The sequence below is a fragment of the Neolamprologus multifasciatus genome, chromosome 23 (assembly GCF_963576455.1).
Source record: "Neolamprologus multifasciatus chromosome 23, fNeoMul1.2, whole genome shotgun sequence".
NCBI lineage: Eukaryota > Metazoa > Chordata > Actinopteri > Cichliformes > Cichlidae > Neolamprologus > Neolamprologus multifasciatus.
Genome location: NC_140460.1, coordinates 19935235 through 19953646, shown reverse-complemented (window position 1 = coordinate 19953646; position 18412 = coordinate 19935235). Strand labels below are relative to the sequence as shown.

At 46.4% G+C, this 18412-nt stretch overlaps 2 protein-coding genes across 4 annotated transcripts in view; one reads left to right on the top strand and one right to left on the bottom strand.

The window, feature by feature from the left end:
• LOC146491452 (protein NLRC3-like) overlaps positions 1-18412 on the bottom strand; it is a 73343-nt gene that overhangs the window by 37986 nt on the left and 16945 nt on the right. Inside the window, exons 3-7 of one of the 3 annotated variants that reach the window (XM_085152757.1) lie at positions 15550-15648; positions 15354-15464; positions 13521-13599; positions 12148-12376; positions 9547-11351 (exon numbers count right to left, since the gene is read on the bottom strand). The exons of the other annotated variants lie outside the window; for them this stretch is intronic. Coding sequence (XP_085008883.1) covers positions 9547-11351; positions 12148-12376; positions 13521-13599; positions 15354-15464; positions 15550-15648 — 2323 coding nt within the window. Of the gene's footprint in view, positions 1-9546; positions 11352-12147; positions 12377-13520; positions 13600-15353; positions 15465-15549; positions 15649-18412 lie in introns of those variants that run through there. 3 annotated transcript variants of the gene reach the window in all.
• Positions 22-3112, top strand: LOC146491453 (uncharacterized). Its single transcript, XM_085150201.1, has 2 exons — positions 22-492; positions 789-3112. Exons 1-2 carry the CDS (start codon positions 22-24, stop codon positions 2988-2990), a joined length of 2673 nt encoding a protein of 890 aa, XP_085006327.1. The 3' UTR covers positions 2991-3112.

Genomic DNA, 18412 nt, shown 5'->3' with positions numbered 1-18412 from the left:
TCTTAGATATAGCGATACAAGATGGATAATGCACTTTTTAAAACTTCTGGAACCAGCTCCTTCATCTACTCGAGAGCGGAGCTGCTGGCTCTAAGAACAAAGGGACAGACCGGCATGCGACACAACACCCCGGCTGAGATAAAGAGGAGCTACAGAGGCTGCAAGGCTGGAGCGAGGAAAGCGGATCACCGGAGGCGATTCAAACCATCAATCCCGACAGTGATAATGGGCAACGTGAACTCGCTACCGAATAAAAAGGACGAACTGTGTGCTCTGAACAACCACCGACTATACCGTGAGTGCAGTTTGTTTATCTTCACGGAGACGTGGCTAACCGAGCTAACGCCACAGGCTAACGTAGACCTATGCGGTTTCACATCCGTGAGAGCCGATAGGGACACGCAGGCCAGCGGAAAAAGCAGAGGTGGGGGACTCATTGTCTACGTTAACAACAGATACTGCAAACCCGGACACGTCTCCGTTAAAGTTTCGGTATGCCGTTCCGACCTGGAGCTGCTAGCTGTTAGCTTGCGGCCATATTATCTACCGCGGGAGTTCAGTCATGTGATCTGTGTGTGTGTTTACATCCCTCCGAAAGCCGACGCAACAGCTGCCTGTGAGAAAATACACACAGTCACAGCAAGACTTCAGACACAAAACCCCGAGGCTTTCATTATTATATCTGGAGACTTTAATCATGCCACACTGGATTCTACTCTGGCTGCTTTTCACCAGTTTGTGAATTGTCCCACAAGGAGCAACAGGACAATTGACCTACTGTATGCTAATGTGAGAGATGCATACAGAGCCACCCCCCACTAGGGAAGTCAGACCACAACCTGGTTTGCCTACAGCCACAATACACACCCCTCGTCCAAAGGCAGCCTGTCACAACACGCTCCATCAGGAGATGGACACCAGAAAAGGAGGATGCTCTGAGAGACTGTTATGACACCACAGACTGGGATGTGCTTCTGAGCCCACATGGTGAGGACATAGAGGGGGCGACACACTGTCTTACAGACTACCTCAACTTTTGTGTGGACACGGTCGCCCCTGCTAAGACGGTACGGTGTTACCCTAATAACAAACCGTGGGTAACACAGGAAGTCAAAGCTGTCCTCAACATGAAGAAGAAGGCTTTCAGGAGCAAAGTGAAGGAGGAGATGAAAGCAGCACAGCGGGAGGTGAAACGCTGCCTGAGGGAAGCAAAGGACACCTACAGGAGGAAGGTGGAGCAGAAGTTGGAGAGGAACAATATGAGGGAGGTCTGGAATGGTGTGAAAACCATCACAGGCCACAACACCAAGAACAGCACAGTGGGGGGGACTGCGGAGAAGGCAAACGAACTCAACAACTTCTTCAACAGGTTTGACCAGCCCACAACCCCCCCACCCTCACCCTCACCTTTACTACAGAGCCCTCTCCCCACTCTCCTACCTCCCTTGCTTCCCCCCCTTCCTGACACTATGATGACACCCCCCTCCTCCAATCCCTCTCTCAGCAGCAGGACATCTTCCCCCCCCTCCTTCCAATCATCTCCTAGTGTCACAGTGGATCAGGTCAGGAGACAACTGAGGAAGCTTCGCCCCAGGAAGGCAGCAGGTCCGGACAAGGTGTGTCCGAGGATGCTAAAGGCGTGTGCTGCTGAACTTGGGGAGCCGCTACAACGAGTCTTCAATCTCAGTCTGCGACTGGGGAGAGTGCCCGCCCTATGGAAGACATCCTGCATCGTCCCGGTCCCCAAAAGGAACCGGCCCAATGAGCTGAATGACTTCCGACCGGTGGCACTGACATCACATCTTATGAAGACTCTAGAGCGGCTCTTCCTCAACCTTCTCCGACCACAGGTACAACATGCCCAGGACCCACTACAGTTCGCCTACAAGGCGGGTGTCGGAGTGGACGATGCCATCCTGTACCTCCTGCATAGAGCCCACTCACACCTCGATGGGGGAAAAGGCACAGTCAGGATCCTGTTTCTTGACTTCTCCAGTGCCTTTAATACCATCCGGCCCTGTCTGCTCCAGGAGAAACTGAACAGGATGGAGGTGGAACCCTGCCTGGTGGCTTGGATCTCCGACTACCTCACCGACAGGCCACAGTACGTCAGGCTGAAGGACATCACGTCTGACACTGTGGTCAGCAGCACAGGAGCACCACAGGGAACTGTGCTGTCCCCTCTTCTCTTCACCCTGTACACCTCTGACTTCTGCTACAACTCTGAATTATGCCACATTCAGAAGTTTGCAGACGACACAGCCATCATGGGGTGTATCTGGGATGACCAGGAAGAGGAGTACAGAAGTCTGGTGAGGAACTTTGTCGCATGGAGTCACACAAACCACCTGCAATTCAACACCTCAAAGACTAAGGAACTGGTTGTGGACTTTGGGAGGTCCAGAGCAGGTCCACTGCCGGTTCAGATAGAGGGGGAGGAGGTGGAGGTGGTCAACAAGTACAAGTACCTCGGGCTGTGGGTGGACAATAAACTGGACTGGTCATGCAACACAGAGCACCTGTACAAAAAAGCCCAAAGCCGACTGTACTTCCTCAGGAGGCTGAGGTCTTTTAACATCTGCAGGAAGCTCCTGAGGATGTTTTACCAGTCAGTGGTTGCTGGAGTACTTTTCTATGCTGTGGTGTGCTGGGGGAGCAGCACAGCAAAGAAGGACTCATCCTGGCTGGAGAAACTGATCAGGAAGGCTAGCTCTGTGGTCGGCATGAAACTGGACACTCTGGTGACAGTGGCAGAGAAAAGGACACTAAAGAAACTGCTGGACATTATGGACGATGCTGGGCATCCTCTGCACACGGCCATAAACAACCAGAGGAGTCTGTTCAGTGACAGGTTGCTTCTCCCAAAGACAAGAACCAACAGACTTAAAAACTCCTTTGTCCCACACGCCATCAAACTGTTTAACTCCTCTCTGGAGGGGAGAGGGAGGGGAAACAGGAGGACAAAGGAGGGGGGAACAACTAAGCTGTAGTGCCTCTTCTCTTCACTGTGCAATACCTTTTGTGCAATACTTTTTGTTAATAATCAGCAGTGCAATAGACTCCATACTTGAAATGTGCAATTCACTTGTATTTTTATTTTTATTTTTATTTTTATTCCTATTTATTCTATTTATCCCCTTTGTATATTTGATCTATATATGTCTTTGTATTTATATATGTGTATATATATATATATATATATATATAATATTCTTAACTCTGTAACTTCTGTCGGTGCTGTGCTTTTTGGAAAAACAAATTTCCCAGAGGAACCTACCCGAGGGATTAATAAAGTTTTATCTATCTATCTAAAGAGATGCTGAAAAGCATGTTCATGGAAACATCGTCGGGTCTGCCGTGATATGTTTACAATATGTCAGGCGTTGTGGAGTGGAGGCGAGGAAGAAGGAACCCAAACGCAGGACTCGCAGGTAGGTGAAGCTGGGTGATTTATTGATGACGGAATGAACACACAGAACAGAGGAAGGACATGGCTGGCTGGATGACTGACTGAATGAACGAACGAACGAAGGAGGACTGACTGACTGGCTGGCTGACCGAATGCTGGCGGAAACAACAACATAACCTAAACATCATCAATGACACGACAAAGCATGAGTGGAAACAGAAGACTTAAATACACAGACTGATGAGGATGATAATGAGAGACCGGTGAGTACACAGCTGAACATAATCTGGCTAATGGCACGAGACGAGGTGACACAGGAACAAACAGGAAATGAAACAGGAAGTGGCAAAATAAACTGAACATGAACAAAACGGAAAGCACTGGGTCACCGACCCAGGAACCCTGACAGTACCCCCCCCTCCAAAGGCCGGCACCCGACGGCCAAAAGAAAGAAAAACCAGAACAGGGCGGGCGGAGGGGGCCCAGGACGGAGGGACGGAGTCCAAAACAGAAACAGTTCAGGTGGGCGGCCGCGTGGCCGGCGGCCGAGACGAGACAGTTCAGGTGGGCGGCCGCGTGGCCGGCGGCCGAGACGAGACAGTTCAGGTGGGCGGCCGCGAGGAAGACGGCGGCGGCCGCTGAGCTGGTCCGGTGGGCGGCCGCGAGGAAGGCGGCGACGGCCACTGAGCTGGTCTGGTGGGCGGCCGCGAGGAAGGCGGCGGCGGCGGCCGTGAGGAAGGCGGCGGCTGAGCAGGTCCGGTGGGCGGCCGCGCCGGCGATGACGTCCAGAATGTGGCTGGGGCGACGGTGCGGCAGCCGCAGGACCAGGCGAAGCAGAGGCTGGCGACGCGGCAGCCGCAGGACCAGGCGAAGCAGAGGCTGGCGACGCGGCAGCCGCTGGACCAGGCGAAGCAGAGGCTGGCGACGAGGCTGAGGCCGGACCAGGCGAAGCAGAGGCTGGCGACGAGGCTGAGGCCGGACCAGGCGAAGCTGAAGCTGAAGCCGAGTCCGGACCAGGCGAAGCGGACGCTGAAGCTGAAGCTGAGTCTGAGGCTGGCCCAGGCGAAGCAGACGCTGAAGCTGAAGCTGAGTCTGAGGCTGGCCCAGGCGAAGCAGACGCTGAAGCTGAAGCCGAGTCTGAGGCTGGCCCAGGCGACGATGATGAAGCCGGGTCTGAGGCTGGACCAGGCGACGATGATGAAGCCGGAGCTGGACCAGGCGACGATGATGAAGCCGCAGCTGGACCAGGCGACGATGATGAAGCCAGAGCTGGACCAGGCGACGATGATGAAGCCGGAGCTGGACCAGGCGACGGCGTGGGTGAAGCTGAGGCCGCAGCTGGCGAGGGTGAAGACACGGAGGCCGCAGCTGGCGAGGGTGAAGACACGGAGGCCGCAGCTGGCGAGGGTGAAGACACGGAGGCCGCAGCTGGCGGCTGGACGGGCTCCTCGGGCCCTCCAGCTGACGAGGCAGAAGACTGGACGGGCTCCTCGGGCCCTCCAGCTGACGAGGCAGGAAGCTGGCTGGGTTCTCCTGAACCTCCAGCTGACGAGTCTTGGGGCTGGACGGGCTCCTCGGGCCCTCCAGCGGACGGGACAGGAGGCTGGACGGGCTCCTCGGGCCCTCCAGCGGACGAGACAGGCGGCTGGACGGGCTCCTCGGGCCCTCCAGCGAGAACAGTCTCGGGACCAGCGGGCACAGGGGCCCCTGGCAGGCGCAGAACAGAACCAGCAGGCGCGGAGACCTCTGGCGGGCGCAGAACAGAACCAGCAGGCGCACGGGCCTCTGGCAGGAACAGAACAGAACCAGCAGGCGCGGAGACCTCTGGCGGATGACAGGCAGGGCCAGCGGGCGCGGAGGCCCCTGGCTGGAGACAGGCAGGGCCAGCGGGCGCGGAGGCCCCTGGCTGGAGACAGGCAGGGCCAGCGGGCGCGGAGGCCCCTGGCTGGAGACAGGCAGGGCCAGCGGGCGCGGAGGCCCCTGGCTGGAGAGCGGCCGGGCCAGCGGGCGCGGAAGCCCCTGGCGGGAGAGCGGCTGGGCCAGCGGGCGCGGAGGCCCCTGGCGGGAGAGCGGCCGGGCCAGCGGGCGCGGAGGCCCCTGGCGGGAGAGCGGCCGGGCCAGCGGGCGCGGAGGCCCCTGGCGGGAGAGCAGGAGGGCTCACAGCTGGCTCTGGGTGCTGTGGCTGCAGGTCCGGGGACTGAATCGACTGGACTACAGGGGACTGGAGGACGGGAGGAGACTGGACTACAGGGGACTGGAGGACGGGAGGAGACTGGACTACAGGGGACTGGAGGACGGGAGGAGACTGGACTACAGGGGACTGGAGTGAAGGCTGAAGAGCAGGTGAGTGAACTGACTGGAGTGGAAGCTGAACAGCAGGTGAGTGAACTGACTGGAGTGGAAGCTGAACAGCAGGTGAGTGAACAGACTGGAGTGGAAGCTGAACGGCAGGTGAGTGAACTGACTGGAGTGGGGAAGCTAAGGGATGAACAGAGGTTGGCGATGCTAATGGCTGAGCTAATGACAGAGTTACCGAGGGGGATAAGATGGCGGCCTGGGCTAATAAGGCTGGTGCCTGAGCAGGGGACACTTCAGCTAGCCTAACCAGGGACAGTGCGAGGGCGTGAAAGGTTGGATCAGGAGGTGGATGAAGAGGTGAAGCAGTAGGTGGGCCGGTTAGCTCTTCCAAGCCTCCAGGGAGGTCAGGCTGGGTTGAGGCTGCCCTCAGCCTGGGCGCTGGGACAGGCACGGGAGGTGGCTGGACACCAGTCACCCCCACCCGGGAAACAAGAGTGGATGTGGAGGTAGACTGCGTCGCAGCTGCCTTCCTCCTGGGAGCTGGCACCGGTGTGGGTGTAGGCCGGGCCCTAGACATCTGAGGGGGTGAAATGGCTGAAGGAGAAGGCCAAATCTGGGCTGCCGTGCTGGTGGGGAATGGCTGAGTGACGGGTGTGGAAATGGTGACCGGGTGTGTGCTACTGGCAGGATTATCAAAGTTCGGTCTGTTTTTTCTGCCACCACGATTTACAGTCTTTGTGGGAGCACAGCAGAAAAACTCTTCCCAGTCTACATCATCCAGGAGGGAATCTCCCCATGAATCGGAGATGGATCTATTATGTGTTTTATGAGAATAATCAGATGACGGATGTGGAAAACGGTTAGTGGAACTCACCACCGGGAGCTGTTGAAAATAGTCCATATTGTGGCGGCGTGTGCGCCGCTTTCTCCGGGAAGAGGAAGCGGCCGGGGTAAACGGCTGAGCCTCTGGCGCGGTAGCCTCCATGGAGCCGAGGTGGGAGGCGTAGCCGCGGTGCCTTGGCGAAGGTGGAGGGCCGGCGAATGAGGCGGCGGGTGTGTGAACGAGGAGCGGAGCGGCGAGAGAGGGAGCGGCCGAAACGCGGCATGAAACGTCCGCTCTCCGCGGCAAATGCTCCGGGGCAGGTGTGGCAGCAGGTGGGGGTCTCCGAGGCCCGCCCAGAGCCAGGCGAGTCCCCTCGAAGACGTGCTCTCGCTCCGCGAAGAGCCGCTGTTTTCCCCTGACCAACTCTGCCCAACGGTAAAGCGCTGCCACCTGCCGCTCATTGAGGTCCGAGTCCGCTGGGTCCCAATCGTGTCTTCGTGGCACGGGTCGTGTCATTCTGTCAGGCGTTGTGGAGTGGAGGCGAGGAAGAAGGAACCCAAACGCAGGACTCGCAGGTAGGTGAAGCTGGGTGATTTATTGATGACGGAATGAACACACAGAACAGAGGAAGGACATGGCTGGCTGGATGACTGACTGAATGAACGAACGAACGAAGGAGGACTGACTGACTGGCTGGCTGACCGAATGCTGGCGGAAACAACAACATAACCTAAACATCATCAATGACACGACAAAGCACGAGTGGAAACAGAAGACTTAAATACACAGACTGATGAGGATGATAATGAGAGACCGGTGAGTACACAGCTGAACATAATCTGGCTAATGGCACGAGATGAGGTGACACAGGAACAAACAGGAAATGAAACAGGAAGTGGCAAAATAAACTGAACATGAACAAAACGGAAAGCACTGGGTCACCGACCCAGGAACCCTGACACAATAAGACTTATGGTCCCAACCGCTGCGCACAGCATCTGCAAATCGGGGCTTTCATCTTTACGCAGGACTTTAAGCTGTCATCTGTGAGGCGTGAGCGGTGTTTGTTTTAACATAGTTCATGGTGGAGCTGCTGACATAATGTGGATCCGAAGATCCATAACTGGCTTACCTGGGGTCAAAAGTCTCGATAAATGCACGGCGTTTCGGCGGGTATACCGGCTTCCGCGAGTGTGACGCTTATTTTGAGCGGTGAAAAAATAATATAATATAATTTTATTTTTATATTTCAAAATCACAATAATCTTCCAATTTAGAACTACAAGTTAAAAAAAGAACTAAACAGAAATAAAATACACTTCAGCTAAATACTTCTAATTTATTTTCCCAAACCACCTGGAGCCGCAGTATAAGGACAAAAGAGCCGCATGCGGCTCCAGAGCCGCAGGTTGCCGACCCCTGCCCTATACTATACTATGTGGTGTTAGATCAAGAGTTTTTAGAGGTTTTCGTTTTAAGAAAATTATTATTTTTTATTTAATGTTTTTTTGGCTTAATTATTGTTTTAGTTGATTCATGTATTTTGATTCGATTTATATTGTGGTTAGAGCTTATTTAGTATAAGTGCTTATGTTATTTTCTGGAAATTCATCACTGTGGCAGACCTTAGCTGGCAATTCTCTCGACCTCTCTGCTTATTTTTCTTCTGCTACTCTTTGGACGACCTCTGAAGAGGTCCTTCTTCCCTACTTTGACTACAGCAGGGTTTCTCCTCCAGTACTGGTTCGACATTCTGTCTCTGGAAAAGTCCCCCAGCACTGATCCACCTCATGGACTGTAATTGTCTTCTCTCCAGCCTCAGGCTGCCTAGGCTATTTTCTTCTAAAATGTCACCTACAATCCTTCACTATTTGTGGTTTTCTTTTGGTAATTTTCAGTGTAAGTTTTTTGTATTATAACTTATCTTTATTAGCTACAATTGTTACTGGTTATTTAAAAAAATGACTTAACAACACTTTTTCTGACCTGACAATTGTACAATTTGGATTCTTAAGCATCTTCACACCAGAGTCCTCCAGGTTGTTGTTACTCAGATCCAGCTCTTTCAGAGTACAGGATTGGGAGCTGAGAACTGAGGACAGAGTTTCACAGCTTCTCTTTGAGAGGTTACAGCTACTCAGTCTGCGAAGACATTAATGTACAGAAAAATAACATGTTAAAATATCTGGTCTGAACTCTTGAGGTCCAATATTTTCTATATAAAATATCTATACGTGGTGAATTATTGTCTTTTCTAAATAAAAACACAAAAAAAACTATTTATTTTCACTGGAAAAAGGCACTATGTGAATCTAAACTGTGAAAAAACAATTCTATATGGAATAGCTTTAATTCATAAGTTCACAGGTTCAGGCAAATAGATCATACATCAAACTACAAAGAAGTTTGAAATCCAACCTGAGTGTTTCCATTTTACAGTCTGGACTTTCCAGTCCAGTCAATAGTAGCTTCACTCCAGAGTCTTTCAGGTCATTGTCACTTAGGTCTAGCTCTCTCAGACTAGAAGACTGGGAAGTCAGGACTGATGAGAGAACTTCACAGCTTTTCTCTGAGAGGTTACAGACATTTAGTCTGAAAAAAAAAAGAACAAGTACACAAGTAATACTGGTATTACAAACAATTTGGGGTCACGACTAGATTTAGCAATATTTAATCTCATTTCAGGACTTGCTGGAATTTTAATGTAAATGACTCCATAGCCTTATTTTATTTATTTAACTTTATCTTACCTGAGAGTTTCCAGTGTACCGAGTGAACTCTCCAGTGCAGCAGATAGAAGCTTTATTCCAACATCAGTCAGGTTATTGTTACTCAGGTCCAACACTCTCAGACTAGAGGGCTGGGAACTGAGCATGGAGGACAGAGTTTCACAACTTCTTTCTGACAGACTACAGTCACTTAGTCTAGAATGACAAATAACCAAGTGGAAAGAGATTAATGTTTTTCTTGAAAGATATCAGTATATGATATATGATATATACAACTTTGAGTATACTTACAGAACTTTGTTGGAAGCCTTGACCACAGGCAGCAGCCTCAGAAGAGCTTCTTCTGAAGCAGAGTATTTCTTCAGGTCAAACACATCCAGATCTTTTTCTGATGACAGTAAGATAAAGACCAGAGCTGACCATTGAGCAGGAGACAGTTTATCTGTAGAGAGACTTCCTGAACTCAGAGACTGTTGGATCTCCTCCACTAGAGAATGGTCATTCAGTTCATTCAGACAGTGGAACAGGCTAATGCTTTTCTCTGCAGACAGATTCTCACTGAGCTTCGTCTTGATGTACTGAACTGTTTCCTGATTTGTCTGTGAGCAGCTTCCTGTCTGTGTCAGCAGACCACGTAGGAGACTCTGATTTGTCTGTAGAGAAAAACCCAGCAGGAAACGGAGAAATAAGTCCAGGTGTCCGTTTGAACTCTGCAATGCCTTATCCACGGCACTCTGGTGGAGAAACTGTAGTTTAGGTTTATTAAATAATTTAGACCACTTGGAGATTGTATTTCGGTCATCCAGCAGATTAACTCCAGAGTTAATAAATGTCAGGTGGACATGAAGAGCAGCCAGAAACTCCTGAACACTTAAATGGACAAAGCAGAACACATTGTCCTGGTACAGTCCTCTCTCCTCTTTAAAGATCTGTGTAAACACTCCTGAGTACACTGAGGCAGCTCTGATATCAATACCACATTCTGTCAGGTCTGATTCATAGAAGATCAGGTTTCCTTTCTGCAGCTGCTCAAAAGAAAGTCTTCCCAGAGACTCAACCATCTTCCTGCTCTTTTTATTCCAGTGTGGATCTGTTTCAGTTCCTCCATCATACTTGACCTTCTTCACTTTGGCCTGAACCACCAAGAAGTGGATGTACATCTCAGTCAGGGTCTTGGGCAGCTCTCCTCCCTCTGTTGTTTTTAGAACATCCTCCAGAACTGTAGCAGTGATCCAGCAGAAGACTGGGATGTGACACATGATGTGGAGGCTTCTTGATGTCTTTATGTGAGAGGTGATCCTGCTGGCCTGCTCCTCATCTCTGAATCTCTTCTTAAAGTATTCCTCCTTCTGTGGGTCAGTGAACCCCCTCACCTCTGTCACCATGTCAACATACCTAGGAAGAATCTGATTGGCTGCTGCAGGTCGCGTGGTTATCCAGAGACGAGAGGAGGGAAGCAGGTTCCCTCTGATGAGATTTGTCAGTAACACATCCACAGAGGTGGACTCTGTAGGGTCAGTTAGGTTTTTAGTTTTGTGGAAGTCCAGAGAAGGTCGACACTCATCCAGACCATCAAAGATGAACATAACCTGGAAGTCTTCAAAGTTGCAGATTCCTGCTTCTTTAGTTTCAGTAAAGAAGTGATGAACGAGTTCCACCAAGCTCATCTTTTCAACTTTCAACACATTCAGCTCCCTGAAACTGAATGGAAAAATGAACTGGATGTCCTGGTTGGTTTTGTCTTCAGCCCAGTCCAGAATAAACTTCTGTGTTAAGATTGTTTTCCCAATGCCAGCCACTCCCTTTGTCAACACTGTTCTGATTGGTTCATCTCTTCCAGGTGAGGCATTAAAGATGTCTTCTTGTCTGATTGTTGTTTCTGGTCTGTCTGATTTCCTGGATGCTGTTTCAATCTGCCTGACTTCATGTTCATCATTGACCTCTGCAGTTCCTCCCTCTGTCATGTGGAGCTCTGTGTAGATCTGATTTAGAAGGGTTGGGTTTCCTGCTTTAGCGATCCCCTCAAATACACACTGGAACTTCTTCTTCAGTTGAGATTTAAGATTATGTTGACAAACTGGAGCAAACATGTCTGAAAAGACACAATAAATAACTTGCATAAATCAGTATTAATTTATTTGAAATGTTAGATAAAACGTCTTCTAACTTTTTATCTTTTAGGAGGCAGAGGCTTGGGCTTTCAGACCCCTCTTTTGTGGAACAAACTCCCAGTTTGGATTTGGGAGACAGACACTACTGAATTCTCTACTTTTAAGATTAGGTTTATAAAGCATATAGTTAGGGCTGGATCAGGTGACCCTGAATCCTCCCTTAGTTATGCTGCGATAAACCCCCTGGTGTTTTTTCTTCACTTACCTTTCACTATGTTGTTATACCTCCCTTTGTATTTAATTATTAGTTTTTATTAATGCCTGGCCCCGTTGCACAGCTTGTCTTTTCTGCCGTCTTCTTCCCCTCACCCCTAAGCAGTCGTGGAAAATGTCTTTCCCTCTCTGAGCCTAGTTCTACCAAAGGTTTCTTCCTGTTAGAACTGATCTTTTTCCTTCCCTTGTTACCAAGTGCTTGCTCATTGGGGGGGTTTCTGACTGTTGGTGGTTTCTCTGTATTATTGTAGGGTTTTTACCTTACTATATAAAGTGCCTTCAGGTGACTTTAGTTGTGATTTGGCGCTGTGTAAATAAAACTGAACTGAATTTAATTAAATCAAAATCACATTTCATCACTCAAAATGGTGAAATTGTGGATATTTGTTGGTCAGTTTCATTCATTTCATTCCCCTTAAAAAATACATGTTTGAGTACATACTGTCCCATACACTGAGATAATAAATAATTTAATTATCCTGCAGTTTAGAGATATCGCCTTACTGCTTTGAAGATGCTCAGCCAGCTCATCCTGCTTCATTCTCTTCAAGAAGTGAAGCGTGATCTTTACAAATGCCTCTGTGATGCTCCTCCTCTGCTCTTCATCATCACCCTCCAACATGTCCACAATGTCCCTCTGACCCTCTAAACATTCAAGGTCATGTGCACCAAGAACCCTTAGGATCTTATTCAGCTCATTCTTCACAAATGTCAAAATGCTGTCTTCTAGCAACTGTAACAAAAGCAGAGGTGGGAAGTATGTGTTTTGTTATATATATTTATATATATTCTAATATATATATTATATATTTCTTCTCAGATTTGAAGACAAATATCTGAACTTTCAACTCCTTACAGGCTCGTTGCTTTAGATTTAAGACATTTGAGGTAAGTTATGTTATATCCTATGGTATTCGCTTGTATTGTTTTATTATGACATCAGTATGACATGAAGTCCAGTTTGGTTGGTTAAAAAAAATCCCTTGAGACCTACTTTACTTTTATATTTATTTAAGTACATTTCACATGCTGTTGATTTCACTCCTAAGAAACTGAATCAGTACTTCAACTGTTGGAGTCAAATTGTTAAATGTTGTCATTGTGTTACTTAAATTTGTAAGTCTTAGTTCAAGCAGCATGATCAAAGACATTCCTTTGTCTCTGACCACCTCTCCAGCCAGTTTGTTGGTGGAGGAGGCTGAAGTGTTTTATTAGGGACATCTATGTGAGGGTTCTGTTTGTTGCTTAGTAAATTTCCTGCTTTTATGATCCTTTTGTGGGCAGGAGGTCACACAAACGCACCCACCCACCCACCCACCCACCCACCCACCGACACACACACACACACACACACACACATTCTCGCACATGCATACACGTACACACACGTACACTCACATAGTGCCTTATCTTTTGCAACCATTGGGGGGTTTTAGAATGGGAGGTGCTTCTGTGTACTGTAACTGTTTTCAATAAAAGGCGGCAAGCGGAGGCCTAAGGTGGGGTCAGTCTGTGGTTGGATTCAGAGCACTTTTCTGAGACACTGACCGGGGCCTCCCTTGCTAGCATGTAAAATCGATCGATCGCTGATTGTCTAGTTTCTTTCGTTAACAAGAATAAGTTTCTAAACCAGCGGGGCCTGTGGAAGCACAGACCCAACATCAACTTTCACCAAACACTATTTTAGTACTTGTACTTCTACCTAAGTGATTGTGATTGAACAGAATACTATATGAATGACTCAGTGTGACTGAATTTATGGAGCCAAACATCATATCCATGTTGGACACTAAGACAATTCACTGGTCTACAATGTGTAACATGCAGATGGTTTTGAAAAGAACAAATGTAAAAGGAGTTGTTGTACATGTACAGACCACAAATATGGATTTCAACTGTATTTTATGCTGCTGGGCAGACTGACCACAGGGAACCTCCAGGAACTCCTGGCCCACACTGTGGAGGAATCATGAAAAATCTGTTTACATAATCTCTCCATATTTTTTTTTAGCTTTTTCAAAAATATTTTTAGCACAGTTTTTTGTGAAGTCAAAAATTAATCAAAGACAAAACACAGAACAAATAAAACATATTTTTTCTGACTGGGAATGCAAGTCAATAACTAATAAAACAATTTGTACATATTTTTTTTTTTACTTTCTTTTTGTTTTTAAGTTTTTTTCTGCTTTTTTGCTAAACAGTAAATTTCAAAATTCATAGTTGACAAGAACAATTATATTTTAGTATGAAAAATATTTTGATAAAAGAACTTTATAGAACCATAAAACCATCATCAATTTAGGGCAGCTGTGGCAAAAACACTTACATTGGGTGGTGGTCCACTAAATTTGTTAGTCACTGTGCATCATTCAGTTCTGTGTCTCCAGGAAACTTATTTTAGGCAATAGAGAGATTGTTTTTTCTACAAATGGTACATGGTTTTTGTTTTTGCTACTATAAGATCAATGTTGGAGAGGAACGGAATACATGTACCGGTGTTCTGGGAATCTATCCTACCTCACAAACCATCCTACCCGTTGTTTCTGTGCAAACGCTGTGTATGGGCATAACACAAACCCCTAATTTACATAATTTTTTTAACCCATTGTGAATATTTCTTATGGTTATGGTTAGGTTTATGGTTAGGATTAGGGGTTGGATTAGTCAGAAGTTGCCGGCAAATTATAATATGGGTAGGACGATTTGCCAAAGTAGGACTGTTTCTCAGAACACCGGAGTTACATATTTTCCTGTTTCATATCTTATGCTATGCCCTTTCTAAGTTTTTGGTAATTCCACGCCGGTGGAAACCCAAACAAAACATACATTAACAGGCTCTAATGCCTGTGTCTCAATCTTGCGGCCCATAATGAGGTGAAGAAATATTTTTAAAAATTATTATTCAAAAATTATTTAATTTGAAGGCAATAGGCAGAGTGTTACAGGCATAGCCCTAAAGAATGTGGCCTCATGGGCAGTGTAGTCCGTGCTGCAGCGAGAATGGACTGCCATACCCGTTATGTGTCTGTAAGCGAGGGAGGGAGAAAAAGGAGAATCGAAAAGTATGTGCTGTCACAGGCCAGAAATGGGAGATGGAGGCATGTACATATAATAATACACACTGCAGCCAAAAATAGTGCCTGCCTGTAATCTGTTGTGGAATACATTTTAAAAGTAACCTTCCCAACACTGAATAAGATGTAACAACCACCGGCTATCAATCCTGGCGATGGGTTTTTCCAGGGCCTCTGCCCTTGACTGCTGCCCGATATACATTGCACCAGACCTCTATGACACCTCCTGTGGGTGGTGGGCCTACTAGAGGTGTTGTAGGGATCCAGCCAAGTCCTCCTCCAGGTGTCTAATTTCCTGGTTAAGGATTAACTAAATGCTGAGATATGCTGAGTTTTCAGCTCAAAGTTCTCTTGGGAGTCACCTTGTTGGTGCAAAAGTAATATTTATGTCTGTCAAACTGTGTTATCAGTTGGTGCATTTATTACAGATTCGACAAAAGAAATGGAAATAAATGACATGTTTTTGCCACAGCTTGGAGAACAATTGTTCAGCACCATGCTTGTAAATAATTGAAAGAGTCTGTAGAAATCACATATATTAAGAAATGAGGAGTGGCGTTCAAACTTTTGCACATGGTTGTAGACGTGAAAAATAGTGTGCTGGATGCATAAGTTACATTTAGACAGACAGATTACCTCTCTGCAGGAGAATGTTGTCCGTTAAAATGAACCTCAAAATCCTTTGAGCTGTTGCTCATTAAAGATGCACAGGTTGGTTCAGGTCCACATTTGATTTTCTGATGGATTCTGAAAAAATATTAAAACTTCTTCATTAAAAATGTCACCGCACATAAATGGATGATAAAACAATTTTGATAGTTATATTAATTACATTTTATCATTTGACTGTCTTTGTTTAAATTTTGTAATGATACCCTTGGACCGGTCGCTCTTTATGGATGGACAGCTGGGTTCAGGTCCAGGTTGGTTCCTGTGAATAATGATGGAGCAGTGATGTGAATGCTGAGCTGTGACATGGAGAAGAGTCCTGGACAGTTAGAGATGGTCATCTCACCTCTGAGCTTTGGTCTGGCTCTCATGTTCCCCACACAGAGTGGTTTTAGAGGGAGGGACTCCCCCCTCTCTGTCCTCACACTGATCCATGCTGCTGAATTCACATCCACATCAGCTTACACACACTTTCTACCTTCACCTGCAGAGGAAACACAAATCATTCATGTGCACATCAACTGAAATCCTTTCCATCAGGTGTGCTGTCCATTTATCAGCTGCTTCTTTTCTGCTTCATCTCAGTCTCAGCTGAATGCAGTCAGACAGCAGTGTGAGGCAGATTAAGCTGCCATCAGCGGCTCTACTTCTACTATCAGTCCGCTAGATGGAGGCATGAAACACACACAATGCATTCACTGACACATTCGCAGATGTGATTTGTTTTCAGTCTATTAATATTCATTAAAGTTGCTCAAACACGGCTCAAATCACAGAAACAGATGGAAATACGGGGAAACATCATGTGACAGAGTTTAGTTTTCTTCTTCAAACAGGTTTAACAGGAGTTTTTAATACGCCCCCCATATGAGGGGGCGTATGAAAAGGGGAAAAAAAACCCAAACAATGCTTGAACACTGCTAGCACGGGGCTCCCACACAAACGCAAAGCAGGAGATGAAGCATAGCTGAATATGTTTCCAAACCAACTTCATTGTAAGCCAAAGACTGTGTCCAGGACCTTATTTATTTCCTTCCAAAATGGTGACATGAGAACAATCCCAAAAAATATGGAAGTGATTTGCTACTGCGTGCTCACACAGCCACCAGAATGTTGTCTGTTGAGAATCTTTGGATTTCTGCGCTGGGGTACAAAAGTAACAAGTTACATTCTTCCAGCAGAATTCCCTCTATGAGGGGGAGCTTGTTACTGACAACTGCTGCATACAGATTTTATCCCATTCCTCTCTTGATAAGGTTAGATTGCTCTCTGTTTCCCATCTTGTTTTTACATTTTCTCTATCATGACCCTTTAGATTGGTCAGTGATGAATATAATTTTGAGAGAAGTTTTTGATAGGGTGCATCCTTATATGCATTCTCAAATATATGAATAATTTCTTCATTCCCCATCAGTAACTGGGGATGATTTAATTTTTTATTCAGAAAATCCCTCAGTTGCAAATATAAAAAGAAATCTTGATTTTGCAACCCAAAATTATTCCTAAGGTCCTGGAAATTCATCACTTTTCCCTCTTTTAAGAAGGTACTGTATGTGGCGAGACCTTTATTAGCCCATGTTTCAAATGCCGAGTCAGTCTTACTAAGCAAAAACTCTGAATTGTATGTGACCCACCTAGGGGGTCCAGCCCCCTGTTTTAATTGATACTTTTTAAGTAATCCATTCCATGTCTTCATCAAGCATATTATCCAAGGGTTACCTGGGTCTCTCAAACAACTTGACATTGAGGGGTCTCCTATCAGTGCCCTAACAGGAAGTTTACCGCCCAAGGAGTACTCGATTTCCCTCCATCTTGAGCGATACCCAGGCTTACACCTGCCCACTACTGGCTTTATTTGGGTTGCCATATAATAGTCATGCAGGCAAATATGGCCTAGTTCTCCTTTATCTTTGGGAAGTTGAAGTGTTTTACACTTAACTCTTGGCTTTTTACCCGCGCATATAAATCTGGAGAAGATTTCATTCCTTTCTACAAAGTATTGATCCGGGTTTTCTATAGGAACACACTGGAACAAGTGTAACATCTTTGGGAGTGTATTCATTTTTATGCTATCCACTCTAGAAGAGATGTGTAGATAAGAAATTAATGTCCATCTACTAATATCTACGATAATATCTTTTTAAAGTGGAGAGTAGTTAATTTCTTCCAAACTAATTAGATCCATTGATAAATTAATGCCCAAATATTTAATAGTTTTTTTGTCCAAACCTATTTCGTGTTTGCTGCGCAAATTTTGGGGGGGACTATAATGACTATTGAGAACTTGTGTTTTTTGGACATTCGGTCTATATCCCAAGTAGGACCCATAATCCCTTAGAACTGACATAAGCTCCGTAAATGATTTGGTAGGGTTTGATAAGTAAACCAAAACATCATCTGCAAACAACGCCAATTTCTGCTCACTTCCAGCTATATTACTCCCTTTTATTGTGTCATTCTGCCTAATCCATTGAGCCAACAACTCTATAAAAATAGCAAATAAAAGTGGATTCAATGGGCATCCCTATTTTGTTGACCTTTCAAGCTTGAAAGCATCTGAAAGTTCACCACTGATTTTCAATTTTGCGGTTGATCTGGTATATAAAGCCCTCAATATTGTAATAATAATAATTTCCGGGTCTCTTATCCTGTACACTGTTCTATCTGCTTGTTGCTTCCTTAGTCTATATGCCAATTGTTTCACATCTTTAGTTCCCATCATAATATCTTTGTTTGGTCAACATTAGTTTCGTTTGGACGTCTTGAGTGTATATCTCATCAATTTGAATTCTATTTTTTGCAATTTTTAATTTTGTCTTAGTATCAATAGTATTTTTGTATGTAGCCTCTAAGTCTAATAGTTCTGACTGCAGCATCTGAAGTTTTGCAACTTTGGATTTTTTAATACTAGAGCGGTGATGAGAGGAAGATATCCCCACAATATCAGTGGGGATATCTTATCTCTATCACTGAATTCCAGGTACTCGGTAATGTCTTTTGTTAACTGTTCACATGTCTGTTTATTC

Coding starts and splice junctions, on each gene's coding strand:
- LOC146491453 (XM_085150201.1), top strand. CDS start 22: ATGGATAATGCACTTTTTAAAACTTCTGGAACCAGCTCCTTCATCTAC. Junction 493..788: donor ACGTCTCCGTTAAAGTTTCG/GTATGCCGTTCC, acceptor ACTGTATGCTAA/TGTGAGAGATGCATACAGAG.